The sequence below is a fragment of the Astyanax mexicanus genome, chromosome 5 (genome assembly GCF_023375975.1).
Source record: "Astyanax mexicanus isolate ESR-SI-001 chromosome 5, AstMex3_surface, whole genome shotgun sequence".
Taxonomy (NCBI): Eukaryota; Metazoa; Chordata; class Actinopteri; order Characiformes; family Acestrorhamphidae; genus Astyanax; species Astyanax mexicanus.
Genome location: NC_064412.1, coordinates 34,909,484 through 34,925,361, shown reverse-complemented (window position 1 = coordinate 34,925,361; position 15,878 = coordinate 34,909,484). Strand labels below are relative to the sequence as shown.

The 15,878-nt window shown below is 40.2% G+C and overlaps 1 protein-coding gene across 3 annotated transcripts in view; it reads right to left on the bottom strand.

Annotated features, from left to right (window-relative positions):
- Positions 1-1,607: 1,607 nt before the first annotated feature.
- Positions 1,608-15,878, bottom strand: part of zeb2b (zinc finger E-box binding homeobox 2b) — a 114,322-nt gene continuing 100,051 nt past the window's right edge. For 2 of the 3 annotated variants that reach the window (XM_007257550.4, XM_007257553.4), the window contains 4 exons: positions 13,104-13,212; positions 10,747-12,740; positions 8,830-9,010; positions 1,608-4,173 (listed from right to left, as the gene is read on the bottom strand). In XM_007257550.4, the coding sequence (XP_007257612.3) occupies positions 3,581-4,173; positions 8,830-9,010; positions 10,747-12,740; positions 13,104-13,212 (2,877 nt within the window). In that variant the 3' untranslated portion in view covers positions 1,608-3,580. The remainder of the gene's footprint in view (positions 4,174-8,829; positions 9,011-10,746; positions 12,741-13,103; positions 13,213-15,878) is intronic. The other variant, XM_007257552.4, reaches the window with a different exon arrangement.

Genomic DNA, 15,878 nt, shown 5'->3' with positions numbered 1-15,878 from the left:
ATGAGCCTTATGATGCCATTTATTCCTCTTAAACTGAAGTGATGATCCTTTTCTTAATTTATAACATAGTTATAAAGCATAACTTCCATAGGATATACAATTTATAAGAAATATTACCTATTTATTCCTATCTATATCATACATGTGAGTTCTTTAAATTACTTTAAGGACATCAATCTAAAGTGATAGCACTTTTCATTGCAAATCCTTTAATAGATCTTTAGTAAGCAGAATTAATTCATTGGACATGTAGGGTGGAAAAATAAAGGTAATGTAAAGGTAATGTTAAAATGATCTGACCAAAGTCAAAAATATGGCTCCAAGTCTCATTTTGACCATATAAAAAAATAAAATCGTATGTCATGTCATAAGCAAGTATATGCTTTGCATAAGCTACTAATTATTATTAAAGTAATGTTTTTTATTCAATGCTTATGAATGTGTTATAAACATATGTTTTTGCCCTTTAAATAAAGAGTAATAATTGATTGAGTCAGATGAGCTTATCTCAGGGGTTTGCTGGTGTTTTTGTTGGGGTGGGACAGGTAAAGATGGGGTGCTGGGAGAGGGTGAGGGGAGGGAGGGAGGGGGCAGAGGGCTGAGGGGCAGTTTTTTTTTTTTCTGCTGCATTTCGTCTCCCTGCTTTCATCTGCCCTCGTTTGATGTGCTCTTTAATATGCATCTGCTGTGAGAGGGGGGAAGCGTCTTTAAGCTCTCGCTCTCTCTCTCTCTCTCTCTCTCTCTCTATCGCTTCAGTTTCCTCTCTGGCTCTCGATGGCGAGTGCTCAACAGGTTCCTAGTTCCCTTTTTCTTTTTTTTCCTGTAAAGCCAGAAGTTCATACTTGATGTTCTTCTGACCCAAGATACCCCTAGAAACACCTTCAAAATTTTCTTCTAGTAATTGTCTGATTTATTATTATTAACTGATGAAAATTACAATACTACATTTACAATATACAATATACAATATACATTTCATACCATGTATAAAATACATGGTAAATTAATGATTAATTTTCTTCCAATTGAATTTTATATGATCTACAGTGAACTAAGAGAAAGTTTTTCCTGTATTATAATATTTATGTAGTTTTTCACTGTGGTTACTATTGTACAGCTATATATATATATAACATATATACAGTATTTTTTTCCAACAATTATTTACAGTAAACATATGTAAAATGTGGCAAGTTAAAAGGTTATAATGGTATATTTTATTTGTTATGTTAGGGTTATTCCACCAAATATTGATTTCTGAACTCTTAAAACTTTCTGAATATGTTTTCTTTGTTTTCTTTGCATTATTTGAGGTCTAAAAGCTTTGCCTCTTTTTTGTCATTTTAGCCATTTCTTATTTTCTGCAAATAAATGTAAAAAAAAAAAAAAATGTTTTCCGTAGGTTATAGAATAAAACAACATTCATTTTATTAAACATATACCTATAAATAGCAATATCAGTGGTTATTTTTTTTCTAGAGCTGTATCTAAATACAGACACATTTAAGTGACACATTCATTTATGTGATGTTATATGAACTGTGATATTTGAATGTAAAATGCTTAATGGAATGAAAAAAAAAAGAATAAACACAGAAAATCCAGCCTTCCTTTAATTTGGCTACTTTTATTCGAGCATGGTCATTTCCAAGAGGAATTACAAATTAAAAATTCAATAATACTTTTACAAAGACATTTCAGGAAAGATTCTTTTTTTTCTGTCATGATATCATACATTGTATTTTTAACAGTCCCTCTTCATTTTTTTTAGCTTAAAAAAAACAAGATGAAGAAAGTGGAATATTTTTTTTTTCAGTCGAAAATACAGTGTTCTCACAATATTGTATCAAAAGTTCCCAAATTTTGGAATTTTCAGTAACTGGAAAAAAAAAAAAATAATGAAAAAAAAAACAACAACAAAAAAAAAATATCATAAGCTGAAAATTCGCATTTCACAATTAATGTTTTCAAAACACAATAAATGCTCTCTTTACGTAAAATTTGCCCAAATGATCATGTTCCATTTTACTAAAATATATCTATATATTGAAGAACTATAATACTGTACACTACAGTATGAAATAAATAAAATTAGGAAATACAAAATGGGCCACATAAATAAAATGTTATTTTAAACCTACAAATAAAATGAACTGATTTTTTTTTTTCCTTTTTTTTCGTTGTTGTAGCGAAATGGTTTGGTGTAATACTGACAAAGGAATTGGAGAAAAAAAAGAACAATATAAAAGCAACGAAAGAGAAAAAATTGCACAAACATGATGTAAACTAAAGAACTGGTGCCTACTCTGCTAATACTGAGATGGGTGCTTTTTTTTTTTTATCCGAGGAGTCTTTAAATACTGATGCTGGCGAGAGCAACACCACGTCACCCTCCTGCAACGCTGTACAAGGATGGCACTTGTAGAAACACACAGATTAAAAGGTTTGCATATAAGGCTTTGTTTTTCTTTAATCTTCTCTAATACAAAAAAAAATAAAAAAAAATGTAACAACCTTACAAAGGCTTTCTTTCCTTCATTAGTCCCGTCTTCCTTCCTTCATCTCTCAGCTCGGACCTTTACACTTCCTCTACACCGTCTGTTTAAGACTACAAACGTCTTCAAACCCAAACAGATAGATATTAATATAGATATATATATAATTTTTTTTAAGTTTCGTCCTTCACATAGAGTAAATTTGGAGGCCTAAAAGAGTGTGTGTGTGTATGTGTGTGTGTGTGGATGTGTGTGTGTGCTGCTAGCTGAGTAAACACTGGGGCTAAAACGGCAGAGGGCACAGTGGGAGAGAGAGAATTCATAATACTGACAAAAAAACCTGACAAAAAAAGAAAAGAAAAACTGCAGCCCTCGCTGCAGCTTCTTCTTTTTCTTCTTATTCTTCTTCTCTTTTTTCTTCCTCAACACTGTATAAATATACATAGGCAATACTTTTTATTATTTTTGTAGTGATAATAGCGGAGTGCAATTTTGTACAAGTTACTAGTTTTGTGCTATAAATACTATGGAACACAGGGTTTTTTTATTTTTAGGATGGTAGCACCACACATATTTTTTAGGCCTTAATACTGTACAATTTTTAAAACTGTATTTCATTTTATTTTTCATTTTTGCATAATGCAGCTTCTTACAAAATAAGAAAATGAACAAACGAACGAACAAACAAACAAACAAACAAAAAAACCCGTCAGCCCCTCCCCTCCTGTCCTGTCCTTTCGCTTCCCGTCATGTCCCCGCCCCTTTACTTCCCCAGACCTTGTGATAAGGTCAGACACCTGTTTGTATGCGGAGTGTCCATTTTTTATGTTTAATTTGATTTGATTTCCATAAAAAAAAAATTCCCGTCTCTCAGAAGTGGGTGGAGTTAACAGGGATCCAGCAGCTCCAGTCCATGCTTGTCTGCTTGTGGAGTATATGCCGGGTTAGTGCACCAGGGGGCGTAAACTGAAGCTGTTGAGGAGTTGGATGGAGTAGAGAAGGGGGAGAAGCAGAGTACGTACGATGGATAGGATGGAGTAGGTTGGGCGGAGCTTATAGAGCCTACAGTAGTCTTTAGTCTTTCTTTACATGCCGTCCTCGATGATGTCCTCGTGGTCGGATTTGGTTTCCGTCTTGCCGTCCATCGAGCTGTCGTCCATCGAGTGCTCGGCGGCCTCCTCCTCGTCTCGCGCCGTGTCAGGGTCCGTGTCTACGCTTTTGTTTTCGCTCTCCTCCTCGTCCTCCTCGAACTCGTCCTCCCTCCGGCCCAGCTTTCCGTAAGCCACGCCCCCCGCTTCCTCCACCTCTTTGGCCGTGCGCTCTCTGGCGCCCCCGTTGATGCCGTCCCTCAGGATGGGCTCGCGTTCGGGCCGCTCCGGGTAGCCGGCTGGGCTCAGGCCCTGCAGGTAAGCCGCCCTCTTCATCAGGAGCTCGGTGGGCTCCAGGTGGCCCTTGTCCCTCGCCTCGCGCTCGGCCGCCTCGCGCTCCTCCGCCTCGCGCTTGCAGTACGAGTAGCGGTGGTTCATGTGCTGCGAGTACGAGCCCGAGTGAGAGAATCGCTTGCCGCACTTGTCGCACTGGTACGGCTTCTCGCCGGAGTGCAGCCGGCTGTGCTCGATCAGGTGGTGCTTGTGTTTGAACGCCTTCTTGCAGATCTGGCACTGGTGCGGCCGTTTACCTGCGGAGACACACAACGACAGGGGGCGCCAGAGGTTAGCTTACGTGGTATTAGCTCACATCGAAGTTCATCTACAGTTTCAGAAGTTACAGTACGCTAAACAAGGGTTTAAACACCTAAGAAAGAAACTAAGAAAAAGGGGAACTAAATGATTGAGATGAAAAATAAGCAAAAATATGTATGTATGTATGTATATAAATATATACGCATATATATACACGTTTAGATATTAATGAATACTGTATATATGGCCCTGACTGGGCACAACCATGCAGACTAAGTAAGTAAATAAGTTAGGTCTATGTACTAATGTACTAATCCAGTTCCCATCCAATACCTACTTTATCTAATTAAAGACAATTTTGTGAGCTTAATTGGAAAGATTTCTATATTGCACTTATATACAGCACTTTATATACAGCTCTGAAAAAAATAAGAGACCACTTAATGATGATGTTTTTCCTTGATTTTATCAAATTGAAAATCTCTGGAATATAATTAAGATTAAGATGGACTGAACTGAACTGAACTGCTTAAATTTTTGCAGCAGGAGTGGCATAACAGTATCCAAAAGCAGTGTGTAAGACTGATGGCGGAAAATATGCCAAGATGCCAAATATTGATTATTTCTGAACTCTTAAACCTTTATGAATATGAACTTGTTTTCTTTTGCATTATTTGAGGTCTGGAAGCTCTGCATCTTTTTTTTTTTGTTATTTCTCATTTTCTGCAAATAAATGCTCTAAATGACAATATTTTTATTTGGAATTTGGGAGAAATGTTGTCTGTAGTTTATAGAATGAAACAACATGTAAAATGTTAATTTTACTCAAACATATACCTATAAATAGCAAAATCAAAGAAACTAAATCAGAAAATGAAGTGTTCTCTTAATTTTTTTTTCAGAGCTGTATATGCATATATACACTGTATATATATTGTATATATATTCATTGGAATTGTACCATATATCCTAAAAATGCTGTCTAAAAACTATCTAAACATGTTTGCCGAGTTTCCCCAAGTCCCGCTGCAGACCTTTATTTTGGAGTAGTTACACTCTGCATTGTCGCATAGCCCACCAGGACCGGAATTCTGACACAAGCAAAATACATTTTTCATGTTATGAAATGTTTTGTATGTTTGTCTACTCTAGTTTCAGCAGTTCTGGGGTCGACACAACCACACACACACAGACGCACATGTTCCGTGCGTTTGCTTTTATGACAAAAGAGAAAAAAATGAAACGAAAAAAAAAAAAAAACCCTCCTAAAAGTGAAGCATGTGGGAGCAGACACATACACACACACACACACACACAGTAATTCACACTATTGTACAAACATTCATACATACACACATGCACACACACACACACTCGTTCGGGTTTCGGCAGAAGAGCCGCGCTGCAACATAAATAAACCAGCAGAAAAACCAAACAAACACACAGAGCTGCTGCAAAGGAACAAACAAATAAAAGCTGAAATTGAACTGCAGTCTCCTACGGTGGCTCTGTACCGCACACAGTGATGCAGATTGGTACGGCAATTGCTCTTCACTCTCTCTCTCTCTCTCTCTCTCTTTCTCTATCCCTCTCTCACACTCGTTCTCCCTCTCTCTATTTTTTTCTCCCATTTTTTCAACATCTCAGGCTTTTTGGAATGAATCTGTGGCTCAGTATGTTCAGAGCCACACACACTGGCCTGGAAAGTTGGAAAGCTTTTTTTTTTTTTTTTTGGGTTCAGCAACGCAAAGCTCAGCGCTTGGCTATTGATGGGGTGAGATTTCATGACATCATAGGAGGAATGATGTTCCTAAATTAAAGTCACTGCAGCAGCTAGCCAGCAAGAGAAGAGGGACGTGGAGAAAGTCGACGTGAGAGTGTGTGTGTGTGTGTGTGTGTGTGTGTGTCAGCTAGAATCTATAATCTATAGTACTTGTTTTTTTATTTACAATTCTTAATATTTGAATGGAAGTAAATAAGCAGCCATAATTAATTCCAAGCCACATCAGGTCTTATTTTAAGAGATTTTGTCACAAAGTAAAGGGCAGCTTTAAAAAAAAACAAAAACAAAAAAAAAAACAAGGAGTTACAAGGTTTTGATTGATTGATAGATTTTTTTACAGCGACTAAAAATTTGTGATTTGTAGCGGTGTATGGAAATAATATCATATCATCAACATCATATCGTATTGCGATATTTGGTTTGGCAGTACTGTATCAATTTTCAAAAACACAGTATGCATTTTTATTATTTTTTGTTTACATGTAAAGATTAGTGTCATTCATAAGAAATATATTTATATACATATATATGAATATAATAGTGTTTTTTATACTATGACATGTTGACGTGTTTTGCTCAAAAATGTGATTAAAACAACTGCAATATATCGTCTTGATTATAGTATCACAATATGTTGTGATATATTGAATTGATAGCCATGTATTGTGGTATATGATTAGTGACTATGAATAAAATAGTGTTTTTATACTATGACTATGACAATTTCACTCACAATTATTTTACTTAAACAATTGCAATATATATATCACCTTGCTTACAGTATCGCATTGAATTGTGATATATTGAATTGATAACCCTGTATTATCACATACAACAAATGACTATAAATATAATAGTGTTTTTTGTATGCTATGACAGTTTTGCTCCAAAAAAAAAAATAAACAATTGCAATATATTGCCTTGCCTAGAGTATCGCAATATATTGTGATATATTGAATCCATAACCCTGTATCATCATATACAACAAATGACTATAAATATAATAGTGTTTTTGTATACTATGACATTTTTGCTCAAAAACTTGATTAAAGCAACTGCAATATATCACCTTGGTAACAGTGTTGCAATGTATTGTGATACATTTAATTAATAGCCATGCATTGTGCAATATGACTAGTGGCTATGAATATAAAAGTGTTTTTTTTTCTACTGCTATGAGAGTTTTGCTCCGAAAAAATGATTTAAATAACTGTAATATATCGACTTGCTTACAGTATTGCAATACATTGTGATATATTGAATCGATAGCCCTGTATATAAACCCTAAACCTCTCTTCTTTCTTGTTCTTGATACATTTGGAGTTACAGTACACAGAGTACACACAGACTCAGCACATTCACATTCAACATGTTTGGCTTCTGTGTGTGTTAGTGTGTGTATGTGTTCGACACAAGCCATATACACACACACACACACACACACATCACACACTTGTGCCAGGGCTTCTCCTTTGGCATTTCAATGGGCTCGTGACAGCACTTACGAAGTGGCACACTCACATGCACACATCTGGCCAATCGCTGACCACAAGCAGTGCAGGAATGCACCCTCACCAGCATGCCGTATACCAGGGACACAGAGCAGGGGGCGAGAGATAAAGAGAGAGAGAAACAGAGAGAGAGAGAGAGAGAGAGAGATGGTACCGCTGCCAGTAGTAGATTCCTCTCTATATGTTCCCCAGCAGCAGAAGCCACCAGTAAGAGGTGATGCAATCCAGTGAAAGAACAGAAGCTTGGAAGAAAAGAGGCCACACATTTCTTCCTCCAACACTTTCATCTTTTGATTCTGATATGTATAATAGAGGATAGGGCCAATTAGAGAGGCTGCGTGCGTCTGGACGCCGGTTTTAGGATCTGAGACGAAGGTTAAAGTGCCTTCATCTTCTGGCAGCGGTGTGAATTTTAGGGGTGGGGCTTTTTTGGCGTCACTGGGCTGGAAATGAGCAGAAATGCCAAAGGAGAAAAAAACAGAAAAAAACACAGTTGTTTGATTGGTTGTTTATGCACAAAATGTATGTCTGTGTGTGTGCGTGTGTGTGTACAGGTTTGTGGTGTAGAAAGATATAATAAAATGAAGAAGATTTATTTTGTGTGAAGAACCTTTTTCTTACATTTTAGGGACTGTATTCTAATGTATTTAGACTGTATTTAATTACATAAAAAAGAGTTGAGTGTGGGACTACATGTAGTGGATTTTAAGTGATAAAACATGAGTTTTTTTATTAAAATATTTTTGTTGTTGCTAGAACCATATCAATTAAATTGACTGAGAATTTGTGCATCACATTTTAACACTTAATTTATTTTTAATTTAATACATTCTAGAGATGTTTATTTGTTTAAAGAGTGTAGAAACACACTGTGTGAGTGTTTTTTTTTTAAGAACGTGTATATGTGAAAGAAAGTGAAACATTTACTAAATGCTCTACTGTTTTATTTCGCTGTTTTATTTTTCGCCTGGTATTTTAGCATTTTCTACATTTTCTAATTTAAATGTTTTTTTTCGCTCATTTCAGAAAAAAAAAAACATGTATCATATATATTTTTGCCGCTAAAAGAAGCGCAGCTTTATAATTCCTCTCAGCCTGTCAATGGGAGAGAAACATTAGTTAGTTTTCCATTCACATCCAACTAAAGAAAAAATAAAAAAATAAAAAATTATAAAAAATAAAAAAGAAGCAGAGGAGCAAAAAAAAAAAAGAATTAAAGGATAAAAAACCCAACCAAAAAAAAAAAAAAAAACGTAAGAATATTCTAGAGAGAAAATAAAGGGGGGGGGGGTGTTTAGTTAGACAAACAAGTAAAAGTAAAAGCATGGGGTAAAATAAGTGTCTGGAACAGTATGTACCTGTGTGCTCATATTTGTGTCTTAGGAGGGAACTGCTCTTCTGGAATGTTTTGTCGCAAAGGTCACACGCGTACATACCACTTTCTGTTTTCTTAATCTTCTTCCGGGACAGACAGGCGTCTGAGTCTGTCATGTCATCCAGGCCGGAGAGATAGTCTGGCGTGCCGTCGAGCAGCTCCCCCTAAAAAAAACGTCAAATAAATAAAATAACCGTAATTAAAAACAGAGAAAGAAAAACACAGTTTAGAATTTGTCTTTTTTTTTTGGTTTGTTATATCTTACTGCAGAGAAACGAAAATAAAATAAAAAATATATATAAAAAAATATATATATATATATATTCTATAATGTTCTATTCTGTAGAAATCTGTAGAAGCATTAAATACTTCACAGAAAATACACTGTATATGTTTGTATGTATAAATCTCGTTTTGTATGGTTTGTCAAATAAATTTTTCATGCAATTTCTGAATGTAAGGTAATGGATTCATTTCTGCGAGAGAATCGGGCCTTCGGAATTAAATATTAAAATGTTTGTGACTCGGAATTGTATAAAAAGGCAGGATATTACAAATGAGCTCTCTCCCTCGGAATACGCTTAATATTACCTTTCTCCATATATTTGCATTCAAATTTGGTTTAATTTCGTACATGAAAGGGTGTTAATGCTATATTTATCTGCGCCTTCCTTTACAGAGAAGATTACCCCGATAGGCTTAAACTTAAATTAATGGGGAAAAAAATATTATTGCATTAGAGGGCCATAATAATAAGAGCGAGCCTTGGCAGGGCATATTGCCACAGTCTTCTAATTTCCAAGCGGTAATGATTAAATCAAGAGGTGCACTAAATGACCAAAATTGCGTAGAGCCGTTGCCCTCATTAAGAGTACTTGCTCCGGCCTGACAATGATTCGGCAGACATCGCCACGCCGGCTTTTTAAGAGCGCGGCACTATCATTCCGCAATCAATTTGAGCTAAATGCCCGTAGCTGTATTTTTAAAATCTAATTTAATAACTTAGAATAGGAAACATTATTAATACTTTTTTATCAGAATGGTTCCCTCTATGTTAAACAGCCTTCAGCGCTGTGCTGTAATGAACACGGCGAGCGTGCATTATTAATCCACATGTTCAAACTCATTTTGGCTTCTCTCTCTCTTCTTTCTCTCTCTCTCTTTCTCTCTGTGTGTGTGGAGATACAAAAGAGAAGAGTGTGTGAAAGAGAGAGAAAACGAGAGGTTGAGTTTTTTTTTTTTGAAGCAGTGAAGGTAACTCGTTAAGTCTATATCAGTCTATGGCTTGATCCCTTACACAAGAGACGCGAAGCTAAGGCACAGAAATCAAAAGAGAGAGAGAGGTGTGCACTCACACCTAACACACACACACACACACACACACACCTAAAACACACACAAACGCACACACACACACAGGCACAGATGCAGCCTGACATGGCGAGGAGTGCTCAGAGCATCTGGCACGGCGGCACTTCCTGCCCTCATCCACTCAGACGCTTCACACTGGAGTCTGGCAACACGTGCCCTCCCTCGTTGTGAACGCTAAAACAGCCATTCGGCGCTAATGCTAATGATGCGTGCTACAGGAGCTAGCGGCACTACAGGCCACTACGCAGCTGTTTGTCTTTCCTCTCTTGCACTCTCTCTCTCTCTCTCTTTCTCCCTCTCGTGTGCTCTCTCTCTCTCCTCTCCTCTCCAACATTTATCTCTCGCCGTGCACTTCCGCCGCTGACGGCAGCAGGTGAGCTCTCCCCTCTCACTCTGAGTACCTTTTAATTAGTGGCAGAAAGAGCCAGAGCGCACTACAGACACGCAGACACTGAGTGGAGATGGAGGAGGAGCAGGAAAAAATAGAAGAAAAAGAGATAGAGAAGAAAAAGGAGGTGAATGTGCTCACCTGGAACCCTGGTTTCCGCTGGTACTTTCTTCGCTGCTGCATCTCGGCAAAGCTGGCCGCTCCCGTGGCGTAAGTGTAGGCCATGTGTGGAAGGAAGCCCATCTGGTCCAGTGTGGGGTAGGGCCGGAGACCTGGGAGGCTGGCCTGTACCGGGGGCATGAAGGTGGCCGGGGGGAAGGCGTTCTGAGGCGGCAGGGAGGTATACAGGGGTTTGCCTGCAAAGGGGTTAATGCCGAACATGGGGCTAGTGCTTTTGTCCAGGTTGCCGTTAGGGCTGCCGAACTCCTTCTTGGACAGGTAGGCGAGGTTCAGAGGCTCCTCCAGGTGTTCCCGGGGCGACATAATGGGATTGTGGTCCAAGGGGACGCTGTTCAGCTTGGGCCGACTCTTCATGGTAAGCACGTACTTGGGTTCCCTCATGAACTTCGGCAGCGAGAGGTCCAGTGGCTCAGCCTGCAAGTCCTCGGACGTGAAACTGTTGGGTGTGTAGGAGCTGCTGTGGGAGTTCTTGGAGGAGGCAGAGGATAGGTTGAGAGGCGACGGCGTGTTGCTTCTGGAGTGGTCCAACTTCTCTCCGAGCTGTTTAGACCCTGGGAACTGGGGGGTTTTGGAGAGCCTGAGGGGAGCATCACAGTTGTTAATGTTGTTGTGGAGCTCGGCAATGGAGGGCGATGTGATCCGGTCCATTGGTTTGATCAAAGACAGCGGAGACCGAGCGTTCATGGAGTCTTTGTTGGGGGTGTGGTTAGTGGTAGGGAGACCCACCTCCAGCATACTGTTCCTATCTAAAGGAGGAGTTCTGGAATTGGCGTACTGATAGACTTTTCTCTGCTCAAACCACTCTTTCACAAATTCCTGAGGAAGGCCGACCGCTATGGAGATCTTCAGTAGTTCCTCTGAATTGGGCTCCATGTTCATGGCAAAGTATGCTTTGAGAACTGACATGTGGTCCTTGTATGGGTTAATGGGGCTGGTAATGCCCTTCTCAGAGATAATGGAAGAGAGCAGATGGGCGTGCTTCTCCGTGAACATCCCCTGCTTGTTGGGCGTGATGTTTTCACTGGGCTGCAGCACCGCCTTGATCTCCTCGTTCATCTTGCACAAATACCTCTCGTGCTGATGCAAGGGAATGGGACCTGGGAAGGTTTCTTTGCAATACTGGCAAGAAAAGGGTGTAAACATAAGGTTGTTCTCGTGCATCTTTTCCTCCGTACCTAAATCTAATGTGTGGTTTAACTTCTCCCTCTTGATATTGCTAATTTGTCTCTTAGAGTCTGTATTCAAGCTTTGGAGGCAAGCTTTGGCTTCGTTGACCTTCTCTAGTGTGTAGTCGATGATGCTTTTGGTGGCGCCGTTGTGACTGACGACTGGAAGACCTGTCTGGGGGCCACCAGGGGATCCCAGGCCCTGCTTCTTCTCCTCAATCTGGGAGCCCAGCTCCTTCATGTAGGCCTTCAGCTTAGAGAGCTCTTCCGGCTTGCAGTCCATCTTCTGTCGACACACTGTGTTATCGACAATCTGGAGAACCTTCTGCACCTCGCTCAGGTTGTTGCTTAGTGGTGGGTACCCCAGAATCTGTCCCTCAATGCTCATCCCTAAGTGCTGCAGGGGACTCTGGGAGTTGTGGACACCCAGTGGGCTCCCTCCACCCATCCCACCATTGAGGAAAGGCCCAGGTGTACCGTAGCCGTGAGAGGCCATCATTAGCTTGTAGTCATTGAAGTCCAGTGGTTCGGATTTGATGTTGAGGTGGTTGGACTGGTCGTGCAGACCAAGGGGCTTGCCGTTCTCAAGCTTGTGTCTCAGCTGGGTGATGGCGGTGTTGGTGGGCGAAGAAGAAGCAGAGGTCGGAGAGGAGCCAGACTTTATATTGTTCCTCATTCTGCCGTTAACCGTAATCAGGCCGATGCACTTCTTACTACTGATGTGAGAGCTGTACGAGCCGGAGTGAGAAAAGCGCTTCTTACAGTTTGGGCATTCGTATGGCTTTTCACCTGGGAGATAAAGAGAGAAAACATTCAAGTCCTGCACCTATAACCGAGAGTTATGTACCTATAAAACTAAAGTATTCTTGATAAATAATGTATTCTTTGTGACAACAATCAATATCTGAAGAAATAAGAAAATCAAACTAACTGATTTATTCAGTGATTAACAAAAAAGCCATTGGACATTTGATTAAACTGTAAGCATTTGAATTAGATGGGCCGAAGCCAGCAAAGCAACCCAATTTATCCTCTGCAAGAGAGCAGGAAAAAAGGCACAGATCGATTTTTGTACATTTTCTGAAGTTCAGAACAATCTTAACTGGAGGTAATGAATATTCAAAGGGAGAGCATGGGCCCAGTGCTACCCACCACTGTGGATCCGCAGGTGCTCCTTCAGATGGTGCTTGTATTTGAAGGCCTTGCCACATTCTGTGCATTTGAACTTGCGGTTGCCAGCTCCCTGGTTCAGCAGTTGGTGCTGGAGAAGAGAGGATATTTACATGAGCTCCTCACAAACAGAACAGGGGAAGAGTTCAGTACATAATCACAATCGGCGGCGGGCGCGACAAGCCAAATGGCTTCTGTTGTAACGCAGCATCTTGCCTTTCTACTTGCGGCTCCACTGAGCCAGCACGAGTGTGGCCACGATAACAGAGAACCACATACCTTTTAATTTCCTGACTCGCGTGCCAGCGAAGCGCGCCTTTAGAATCTGGCAGCGGCGGGAAAATAAATAAAAGGCTCCTATTTTAAAGAGTTTTTCCCTCATTAGAGAAGGCAATCTGATCCACTTTTATTAATTTAGGATAATCACTCGGACGAGATCCTGCATATTTAACGCCAGCCGTCCCTCAACGTACCTGCAAATTTCAAGTTAATTACACAAAAAGGTGGGCTTGGGTAAATGTTACAGTTTGATAATTGGAAGTGAGAGAATTTGCAGGCAGTTTAAAGTCTTCAAACGAAATGTCTCTTTAATAACGCCTGAGTACAGCAGCACGTAGGCCGGGCCTTCATTTGCTGTTCAAAGATAAAACATCGGCACCCCCCCCACCCCAACTACACCGATGTGCATTTGCAATTCAAAGTGGGGGCCCCACGAAAAAAAAAAGAGAAAGGAAAATCAAAATATAATAGCGATAACAACAACAACAACAACAATACGGCGTGAGGAGGACGTAAGCGTGAGGAAGCCGGGGCGCACCAGGCGTGCACAATTAATTCAGAGTGGGAGGTGAGTATGTTAAATGGATGGGGGAACACAAAGGGTCTGTGAGCGTGGAAAAGAGAGAGAGGAGCCGACCATGATCCGCTCTGACAACTGGCGGGGAGCGCGAGCTGGGCTCGCATTCCGGCAGAGACAGATGGCGTAAGGCAGGACACAGGGAGGATTGTTCAAACAGCAGCAACCTTCAGAGATCAAGCAGGGAGCCGGGCGGCCCCGCGCCAGGGAGGGACCCCACCACTCGCTCGTATGTTGCTGAGTTGCATAAACAAACAGCAACAGCTGCTTCGCCCCCTCCTCTTAGAACATTGCCACCCCCAAAGCTGCACCCCCCACCCCTAGTTTCACAGACCCCGTGAGGATGGAGGTAGGGTTTATTTGTGCCACCATTAATATGATACAATTGCATTCTGACACTAATTGTGAGTGGCAGTAAAGAACTGGGGGACTTCTTTTTTTTTTCTTTTCTTTCTTTCCAAGCCCCCATGCGACTCTTGCTCTCTCATACACTACGCTAAATGTGTGTGTTTATATGTATGTTTTGTGTGTTGCCGTGCTGTAGGAAGGGGACCTGATTGGTTATTTGTCCATATTTACACACCTACAATTGGCTCACAGCGGTTCACAGCCCCTCCCTCTTTACCAGTCGGCTAGACTGTTTACGGATTTTATTAATTAGGGAAAAAAGAATGTACACAAAAAATATAAACTGGGAAAACCCTCCTAACGCAGCCTGACTCACGCAGGAGTTGACTGTAAAATGTTGCTGTAGTCTTGCTCTCAGTCTTGAGTGAGTTAGTCACAGAAATGAAATTTGTGGAGGATTTGTTTGTGATTAATATAGAAACGAATGCAAGAGAAGGAGGGAAAAAAAGAAAAAAAGAAAAAAAAAAAGAAAAAGAAAAGGCAGCTGGCCAGAAAATGACTAAACAGGAAACCCAAGAGCGTAAAAACTGTCTCGTTCGGCAGAACTAAAAGGCAGCCCTCGTCTGTCCCTCAACCCAGCCATAAGGGCCGTCCATTTGGGCGAACGCGTACTGATTTCGGGTGCGATCAGATTCGAACATAATGGTAAAAAATGAAGTGGGACCAGGGGACCGTTCAACAGGAAAGTCTTTCTAGATGAAGGAAGTACACAAACAAAAACCAACAAATAGGAAGTAATTTGTGGATTAGCAGGGTACATGAGTAGAATGGGCCATCTGCTCATGTTTTGAGCAGACTGGGGAAGGCAGGTGAGCAAGCTGCCAGTCCACATTGTATTAAATCACTCCGTTACAGCCAGAACATTATCTCTCGCAGATAAAAGACAACTGCAACATGCTGCATGAGCCGAATAGCAAATGATTCGATGGCGGATTTTGATGAGCACTGCTCGTGTTGTACGGAGACGCACGACCCTATACAGTTTCATCGCCCAGGTAGGTCTAGTAGTGACACTGTAGGGTTGTAACACAGAGATAAAACAGGTTTAAATGTCACGGGAAATATCCTCTGCATACCTGCGTGCATGCTGCATATTTACTTTCTAGTTCCTATTAAAAAACAAGCTTAGAAAATGAATTATAACTTCTTACAGGCACACACACAAGCCAGAGTCCCATATGATGCATGTAAATTGCTTATAAATTGTCCCAGAGGTAATAAGATGAAAAGATGTTAAAGGACGTTTAGCATGTTTATATCCTGTGTTTATATTGCAGTGAGTATAAATTGCGGCATGTAATTTCCTGAAGCGCTGATTTTTAAAGAACATTAAAAAATGAGAAATTTAAAGGGTAGAGGAAAAAAAATCTAAATTGGAAATTAAAACAATCATTCGATCGTGAATATAAGACTGCGGATTCATATCAGGAGGCCATCAAAAAACCATTTAGACCTCTATTAAGGCTATTAACAGTAAAAGATCTGCATCTTCA